Below are 9,632 nucleotides of genomic sequence, written 5' to 3'. Positions count from 1 at the left end.
GCGAAAATCAGAAAATCAGAAAATCAGAAAATCACTTTTCGCTTCTCGGATTTGTCCGCTAGCCCGCTAATGGCCTCAGTACTCTCGACCCAGAATAGCGGACGCTTGGCTGAACATACAAGTTGCATCAACGACACACATTCCTCGGAAACGCCCTCGCAATCAACGGCTGCGGGAAGACCCCGGCCCCAAGCAACTTAAACAAATCCCACTCATCCGCACCCCCTTCTGTCTTGAAGTTCCAAAAGATCCACCCTTGAGTCTTGGCCTCATAGCTATCCATCTGCGCCTCAATATACATGCGGTAATCATTCTTCATCGCCTGGCTCCACGTCCTCACATCGCCTCTCCCCGCACAAGAACCTATGTGCCAAGATCCCGGGAACGAGCCATCGAAACGGTGGCCGGTGAAGCGGCCGTTGACCCACGGTGCGCAGTCGGTAAGAGCGGCGGACCATTCGCCGACTACCTGCAATTTGTCGGTGTCTGCGAAGGCTTTTGTGGAGAAGCAGACTTGAGATCGGTGTTGAGCTAGTGACATGCTGTTTAAATACGAATCGAAGATTTGGTATTCGTGGTGATCGAGAATTACAGTATAGGCTGCTGGCCAAGATAAGAAACCGTTCCAGTACGCAGGGTCCCAGAAACCGTCGTGAAGCAGAACTGGAGTGTCGGAGACGCGGCGGATGAGGTTGTGGCCTGAAGTGTAGAAGTTGCGGACTGTGTTTGGATCGAGACTTGAGAGGAGTGGCTCATTGAGGAGCTTGATGGCGACTACGACATCTTGATATTGCGGCTTCGCATACTTGGAGATCGACGTCAAGACTTGCAGTGTCCAGGCGACGGATTGAGCGTCTCCCCATCCAGGTCGAGGGAGTGTGTGGCCCGAATGTTCCCAGCCGTTTTGGGACTTCGGTGCCCCGTGGAGATCGATGATTATTTTGAGGCCTGTCTGGCGGGCCTAGGTGATCGCATTGTCCATCTAGGGAGCCGATCCTTGCACGTATTGACTACCAAAGTCAGCGTATGCCTAATATCTGATTGGGATGCGGACGACATTGAAGCCGGCTTTTTGGATTTTCTGGAAATCTGCAAGTGTAACCCATGTATTCCAATGATTCTTCAGCCGCTTCAGAGCTTCGACCTTGCCAAGTGTTTGAGTGAAGGTTCATTCATCGATCACAGAGGGACCGGCAGCAGTGTACAGTGAGGGTGTGATCCACCTGCGGAATGTTAGCAGTTTATCATTTCGTTTAGGGGCACCACCTGCCCCTCCAGAACAAGCCATCCTCCCAGACTCACTCCTTTTACCTTCTGCGATCCCCAAGCAAACGACACACCACGTGATTCAATTTGGCTGGTCAAATTCAGTAATCCATTGTTTTCCCAGAAAAAAATAGGCACGACTCACCTCGACTCCGGCTGAGGAAGAGCGACAACCACAGCCACAACGCTGAACAGAAGTTGAAGCAGCTTCATTGTCCGAAAGAGTGAGGACCGAAACGCTCAAAGATCTGTAGGTTTGGATACGCGTCTTCCATTATGTACCAAAATGCCAAGGCCCATTTCCACTTCCGAGATTGGGGATGAACCTGAGTGACACATTGCAAAACCTTGCCCAATGATGCACTTTGTCCAGAAAAAACTCAGAATTAGAATGAGCATTTTCGCGATCGGTAATTCCCATGAAGCATTGTGGATCACGAACTATCGGCGGCACAACTCAGCCACATTTGCAATGCCGTCTTGAATTCGCCCAAATGCTCCACTCTGTGGAGTGTCCCGAAAAAGAAAGTCTAGCAACGAGGGGTCCAAGCGGCTGAAGGAATCGGGAAAAGGAAGCATACCCTTAAGCAGTGTAGGCAATAGTCTAATGTTAGTCCAGTCGGACCGCAGTTTGACTGGACTAGTGTAGTCTCAGGGGGTCGTGGTCCAGTCTAGTTTACTTGATCCGGACTGTGGTTTAGTACCCTGGACTGCGGTCCGGACCGCATTTTAATCTCAGTCTCGAGGAAGCAGACTCGCTTAATTTATAAGGGAATTATTTCTAATATACTATTTATTAAAATACTTAATTATTAACTAAGTAATATAATTCTTAATTCAAAAGATAGTCCAGATCTAGGGCTTTAAAATAAATAAATTAATTAAATTTTATATTAGACAGTTATAATTTTACTATAAAGTATTAGGTAATAAGGTTCTAGTAATAATTTACTAGTATTTTAGATAAAAGAATAAGCAAAATTAGTATACCTATAATTACTTACTTATTAGAAAACTCTTCTTTTCTATTAATATTATAATCGAATTCGACTATAATAATATTTCCTAAATACTAAATAAAGCTCTCTTTTGGGAATTTAATATTAAATAATAATTCCCTAATTAATTCAGAGCTCTTCTCTTAAGATACTTCCTATAATTCGAATCTTATAACCTTCTCTAAAGCCTCTAATTTGTTTATTTCTCTCTTAAAGAAGTAAAATAAGAAGAACTAAAGGAATTTATAAATTTATAAATAAATAAGAAATAAAGTAAATATATAATACATATTCCTAAATAGTAAAGAAGAAAAAATAGTATTATAAATTCTATATAGCTAATTATAAAATTAGTAAAGAAATAAGTATAATATTTAATTACTTAAAGATATATAATATTATTAAGGATTTGGAAAAGAATACTAAAGCAAAAAATATCGAGATTAATATTATAAAGGCTATAAAATTAGTATAAGAAAACCTATAAAAGTATTAAAAATTAAATAGCTCTAATAAAAAAAGCCTTTCTTTAAATAAAGATATTATTAAAGTTCTTTATATTAAGTTTATATTCGCCTATAATTTACTATTATATCTAGTTAAATACTCCGAATTCCGAGTATTTCTCTATTATCTAAATAAAGATATTAATTACTAGCTTTTTGTATTATATAATATAATTAGGAATTAGGTACTTTATTAATTTAAAATCGAGAAGAATAAGATTAGAAATTAGCTTATAAATATTAAAATAAAGATATATTTATTTCTTAATATATAGACTTCTCTAAATAATAAGCTAATTCTTAATATTATTACTTATTATATCTCGAGTATAAGGGTTTTAGAGCAAGTTATTCTGGTTATAAAAGAAATTAAGAGTAATTATAAGAGAGAAAACCTAGCTCTAGTTCTAATTAAGGTAATTCATAATTGGGAAATTATTTAGAAGCTTAAATATATAATAATAAATAATATAAGTAATAATAATACTATAATATAAGTTCTTTTAATTAGTAAGTAATTTATATAGTAATTTAGTAAATATTAGCTAACTTTATTAGAATTACTTTATAAGTATAATATTATATATAATCTAGTTATATAAAGACTTTAATACTAAGGCTATATAATTAACTTATTAGTTAATTTATTTATTTATATTATAGATAAAAAGAACTTAAAAGAGATTCAAATAATATAGTTAAAGGAAATTCTTAAGAAAATCGAAATATAAAAAAAGTTTAATTTTATTAGTAAGCTTTATAATATTATTATTAATATTTAAAGTAATACCTAGAGAATACAGGAATTTATAGCTTTAAGTAAGTAAAATTGCTTTTTAAGAAATAATAAGAAATAATAGAATTCTATAATAAGAATAATTAATAGAGCTATTATTTCCCCTATTTATAAAGCTATTCAGGTATATATAGAGCATTATAAATCCGAGGTAATTAGAGGTAATAAGCTATTAAATAAGAACTAGACTACCCTATATAATATTTATAAATTTCTTAATTAACTAATATAAATTATACTAGTTCTAAAGTTTACTATTTCGACTCTTAATAATATTTTACTAGCTATAGACTTTATTCTTAAGTAATTCGAAATATCTAAGGAAATCTATAAATATAATAAAATATTAATATTAATATTTAATTTTGGATAGGCTAAAATAGAAAAGTACTATAATATAACTAATGAGAATTCTATATATATAATAATAATTATTCTTAATTCAAATATAAAATAGAAATATATTAAAAATAATTAGAAAAAGAAATAGTAAAAAAAGGCAAAATCTATAATAGAAAGCCTTTAGAAAAAGCATAAGCTAATAAATTTAATCTCTTTCTCTTTAGCTATATTAACTTAATCTTATTTAGAAGCCCTTTAAAAGAATATCTTTATTACTTAAAAGTAATAATACTAATTAGTTCCAAGTATTAAGAACAAATATAAGAGATACTATATTACTAAGTATATTTATAATATTAATTCAAGAATATAGTAAATAGAAATAATTTAATAAATTAATTACCCTAATTTAAATAAGCTAATATTAGATATATTCTCTATTTCTATTATATTAGCTAACCCTAAATAACTTTTCTTAAGTACTAAGCTATAGATTATAGAACTTCGGAATAGGCTAGATATAGATATAATTAAGGTATTTAAGTATTTAAAGTTATAATATAAGATAAAGGGCTAGAAAAGCAAATTTAAGTACTTAGAAAAGGTATTTAGTAAGGAAATAAGGAAAATAGGGGTAGATCACGTATAGACTAAATAGACTATGATTTAGACTGCGGTCTGGTTAATTTTAGTATAGTCTAGTCTAGTTCCGAATAACCTCAGTCTAGTTTATCGAATATAGACTACGGTTTGAGAAAAAAATTCCAGACTACGGTCTGAGACCGTAGTCTGGACTATTGACTACCCTGCCCTTAAGAGAAGAGGCTCTTAGATTTCCTGCTCTTATTCTAAAACTCTTCAATATTCTCAACTGCATGAAGTGTCCTTTGGACAATCACTGCAAGGATCGTAGACATATCAACCCCCCTTTTGCTTTTCGCATAAATCCTTCACGTGATCAAGGCTGTCCCGCCGAGAATCATGTCTTCACCTCAGTTGCGAGTTAGTCAAACCATCGAATACTTGGAGAGGTATCCACATACCGGATGATCCATGCCACGTGGGAGCGCGCATGAAAAACTTTCATCTCCATCACATACATCACTTCGCTACCAAATCAATCACAGTACTTGGCCGGAAGTGCATCCCCGAGTTCAATATCAACTCCTCATTAATGAAATCTATTCCGAGTCTGGAACCCAATACTTTTAGAGTGTAGCCACCTATGTTATGCCCCATTCCATACATGATGAACGTTACATGTGATGGTTTCCATACGTATATGCACATCATCCGTCGTCCATTTTTACCATTGCCATTACACCAATAAACCGAAAGAATGTAGTCCCCGCTCCAAACGCAATGCAAAGGGGTATCATCCGTAATAACATACAATATGAATCGAATTTTCAGAAGAAAAACAAGATGTGAAGATGGTCGACTTCTATTTTTGCAAGTGGTTCGACAAATATAAGCTCGACTCGCGTGAGAACGGGTATGGAAGAAAAGATTTAAGTGTAATCCCTGTCGATTCTCGTTGAGCTGCCTTCTTGCGAGACTGCAGTTGGAGCCTGCTGCTGCTCATTTTGACTGTCATAGTAGTCGTTGGTGGAGCCGAGGAGCATTTTCCATACGTCTCCATCAGATGGCTCGTGGTCGACAATGTCACTATGAGAGGATTCAAGTCAGTATGACGCGGTCTCGAAAGTTACACCGGACAGTGAGAAGGAAAGCTGACAACTCACGGTTTAAGGCCCAGCCTCGAATCCAAAATATCAAGACGCTCGAGAGCGGCAGTGTTCTCACCGAAGCTGATAAACTGAATCCCAACTTGTACTCTGCCTATATCAAGTTTATTCAGTTTATTGACAAGATTTTTAATGGGCGCTGCTGCATCGCAATTGGGCTCCCAAATACCATCGGTAAGAATGTACAGATTTCGTGGGAGGACGGGTTTTCCAAAGAATCCTTTAGGCTTCTCGAGTTCGGTTTGATATGTGGCGAGGATTTCCGTCAATTTCAGATTCATGTCTGTAGTTCCTTTAAGGTGTTTCGATCGCAACTTGACCATCTCGACAAGTTTGCTGGTCCTTTTGGTTTTCTTCAAGGTGTCGCCAGAGATGGTGAAGGATAGGTCGAGGCCATTAGGATCAACATCCTTCAAAACGTATGACAATGCTTCGAACACCCTTGTCACTCTTTTCCAATGAGGTGTCATTGTAACAGAATCATCAATCAAGAATACCTGCATAGTTTTAGCGCGACCTAGTGTAAATAAGGAATAACATACATGATCTCGTTTCCTTAAGCGATCATGAAGTTGAGGATTTGGAATTGGTTTTTGGATCCCACTGTCTTTTCTGTCGCGCTTCCACTCCAGTGCCTCTTCCACCGACCATCGCTCTGGAGGCGGTGTTAGACTATTTGCAGTACCTTGAACGGCAGGAGCTGAGGAACGATCCTGCATCTGAGGAATAGGGATGGGACTTTCCGTATGTGGTGGTTGAGCGACGGGCTCGAGCGTGGTTGAGAGAGTCGAATTGTCCGATGTCACGCGGGAATGAGATGATTCTCCTCTGGATATATGCCGAGAATGGCGCGTCGGCTTGAATGCCATATGTTCCATCTCATCTGGCGAGTTGGACTTGCGGGGTGATGGGCTGTAGCCCTCACTGTAATCTGAGTACCGATGGCGGATTCCTCTCGCAGATCCGCCGTTCATGACGATACCTTCATGTCCGCGTCCAGCCCCCATCCCAGAACTTTCAGATTGAGGTCCGACAAATGGGCCTTTTTGGATTGCCTGTTTGAGACTTTCCTTGGCTGATATATCGCTTCGGTCAGCGTGACGAGATTGGTGTGCGGTGCGTCGCGGATTATCACGACTAGGCGGGTCTCCAGTCCATACATCGTCCTCTGCAATGGAATCTGGACTTTGACTTTGCTGACCGTCTGTGTTAATCGGTGACTGTAATGGAGAGATGCGGTCTGGGTCGCCGCGTCCATGTTGCGACCTTCTTTTGGGGCGGTAAGGTATCTCTCCTTGTTGATATGATCCGTCGGAGGTAGGTGACTGAGGCGGTGAAATATCAGGTGGAGGATTCGGAGGTGCCGGGGGTGCATGTTGAGGGACAGTTTGACTGCGGCTCATCGCCGACCGGCTTGCGCTTGCCCTGCGCTCCCCTGAAGCAGGGTTATTGGCGTATTTAAGTTCCTGTCTGGCTTCTGCGACAATGCCTTTGGATTTGTACCAGAGCTTTTCAGCTGTAGGACGAGCTAGAGATATGTCTAACATATCTGGAATCATCCGCTCAACAACAGCTTTCGTAATATAGTCTCCCGTTCGCAAGTTCGTGGTTGACTTTCTGTGAGACTCACGCACTGCAGTGAGCATCGCATCGCCGTTGTGGAAACAGTCAGCATCCCGAAATTCGGGTATCTTCGAAATCTCGTTCCGGCGTTCACCTCGATATGCTTGTACTCCTTTGTACTGATTCTTCATCCATCGCGCAAGCTCACTGTAAACGCAGCCCAGAGACCATATGTCGACGTTTTGGCCCACTCGGAGCTTGTCGTGGACGGATCTCTCGTCGGGTCTATAGCATTCTGGCGCACCTGCAGCACGTGCATTAGCCAGGGTAGCGATGGGTGGCAAAAATAAGACACTAACCATAGGTCCTAGTCCCATACGAATCACTGGCTGTCGAATCCTGCCGTGACGCGTCAACCCTTTTGAAGTGGCTTGTCCCGAGGTCTGCCAGCTTGAACTCCCACTCGCTTGTATTCTCTGATCCATTGCTTACGACCAATATATTCTCAGGTTTCACGTCCTGGTGCCACCTAGGCAAACAAAATCAGCAGGCGCAGACGTCTAACGTGGTGAGATGACGTACCCATGAAATATAAAAGCGCCCCCATCTGGCTGTGTCTGGTGTATGCGCCTCAATGCATCTATTATTTTGAACAGAGCTTCCCAAAATTGTATGATCTCTTCTGGTTCCACGGGTGGTATCTCGTTTCGGAAGTAGTCCTCCAAAGTTCCTTTGTCGGCGTATTGGAGGAGAACATTATGGGTATGGCCTCTGGTAAAGCTACCATGAAATCCGATTATTCCTGTCTCCCCGCCATCCTGCTGCAACCTCCGAAACGCCTCAACCTCTCTGGCATATGATGTCGGCGCCGCTGCGATGAAGTATGTCTTGAGCACGAAGGTGTCGGCAGAGTCCTTTAGTCGCTATGGGTCGGGGTCAGTAATGCTTTACCAAGCTTGCAGGAGGAAAGGCCTCAAGAAAACATGGATCATACTGTTTTTTCGTTCTCAGATATGAGCTGGTTGTACGCAGGGTGTAGTTTGATCAGCCACAGCGTTGCGCTCCCTCCAGAGTTCAAACTCTTTTTATACACAATCGGCAAGATAGTTTCTGGGGGGAAATGTAGGTCCGCAAATGGTTGACGTATCACGGGCACGCAAAACTTCCACTGTTCTTTGCAGAATCTCTCCAAGAAGGTTGGATCTCCAGTGTCTTCCGGCCAATTAGGAGGCTTGCTCGTCGGATCGAAAGGCAGTTTATCATCGCTCAGGGATTTATGACGCCGAAAGTATTTAATCCACCTGCCCTTCGAGATTTTGAGGAGCGTGCAGAAAACATCGATGTTGTTGGGAAGGATGTCGTTCGGGAAAACGCTATCGCCTTGAGGGAATAACGCTGCAATGATCTGCTTTAGCTTCTCTTGCTCGTTCTCCTCTAGGTATGCCTGAACTTTGTCCCGCACAGCGAATGCAAGGTAAGTTGGGCCTTCTGTTGGGTCGGGGTTGACCACCTCGAACGAGGAGGCGACTCTGTTAAGGAATGAGAGAAACGACTGTATAGAAGGCTGGAAATCTGGCTGTGGCCCCGGGTCTTCCATGCGGACGAGGCTCCAAGAAAAACGAAGACAAATTTGGCGACGATCAAAGGCATGCAATGTCGTGCATGAGCATGAGGGTCGTATGTATCAGGTGGTGCAGCAGCTGGCTCCACGTATTTGGTGAGGTGGATGCAAATGAGGGCAAAGGGAAATGGGAAGAGGCCGACGACGGAGAGCCTCATTCTACTGAGTGGATAAGGCTCGCCGCCGTGATGATTGGCAGGGCAAGCAAAAACAAAACAAGGAGGGGGACGTGCCAAGCCTGGCCGGCCACCTTGGACGTGTCCCGGGGGGAAACGCTGGACGGTTCATCCCGCAGTCTTGGAGGCCCCAGGATGGGGTGAGGTGCAGGTAGTGCAGGTCTTTTTAGCGGGGCAATGTGCAGCGGATACAAACATCATTGGCCCGTGGAAGCTTAAAATGGCAGCCCTCGATTATTAATTGCTTGAGGGAAGCTCCTCAGACCAATTACCTGGGAAGAAGCGTCCCGCGAAACCTGAATTCAGCTTGGCACCCTGGACCCCGCAACCCACACGCGAGCAACCAACAAATTTTGACCAATGCTGAGTGCACCGAACCCGAGTGGAATGAACTGCAGACTGCTGAATATTTATTGCGGAAACCGGAAAATATGCATCATATTTTACGGGGTGTACGAGCTAAATATATAAGTAAAGGTTAAGCAGATGGGTTTCCATTCGACACCATATATCATGTACAGTACGTCGGATTCCAACCATTTATTAGAATATTATATCCTGCCCGCCTTCCTTCTGAACGAGACATGAACAATTTACCACAACTTCGCCCAAAAGT

At 41.2% G+C, this 9,632-nt stretch overlaps 2 protein-coding genes across 2 annotated transcripts; both read right to left on the bottom strand.

The window, feature by feature from the left end:
- Positions 1-34: 34 nt before the first annotated feature.
- On the bottom strand, positions 35-1,479 carry K444DRAFT_652387 (glycoside hydrolase family 5 protein; the record flags this gene model as incomplete). The annotated part of the gene is made up of 4 exons (XM_024885789.1): positions 35-961; positions 1,055-1,144; positions 1,264-1,357; positions 1,412-1,479. The coding sequence occupies 4 exons, from the start codon at positions 1,477-1,479 to the stop codon at positions 128-130; spliced, it is 1,086 nt and encodes a 361-aa protein (XP_024738750.1). The 3' UTR covers positions 35-127.
- Positions 1,480-5,419: 3,940 nt separating this feature from the next.
- Positions 5,420-8,998, bottom strand: K444DRAFT_628842 (uncharacterized protein; the record flags this gene model as incomplete). The annotated part of the gene is made up of 7 exons (XM_024882968.1): positions 5,420-5,576; positions 5,654-6,153; positions 6,199-7,523; positions 7,579-7,748; positions 7,802-8,142; positions 8,214-8,748; positions 8,823-8,998. 7 exons carry the CDS (start codon positions 8,996-8,998, stop codon positions 5,420-5,422), a joined length of 3,204 nt encoding a protein of 1,067 aa, XP_024738749.1.
- Between the last annotated feature and the right edge of the window lie 634 nt (positions 8,999-9,632).

This window comes from Hyaloscypha bicolor (genome assembly GCF_002865645.1).
Source record: "Hyaloscypha bicolor E unplaced genomic scaffold K444scaffold_56, whole genome shotgun sequence".
NCBI lineage: Eukaryota > Fungi > Ascomycota > Leotiomycetes > Helotiales > Hyaloscyphaceae > Hyaloscypha > Hyaloscypha bicolor.
Note: the sequence above shows the minus strand (reverse complement) of the source record. Positions and strands in the feature narration are given on the sequence as shown.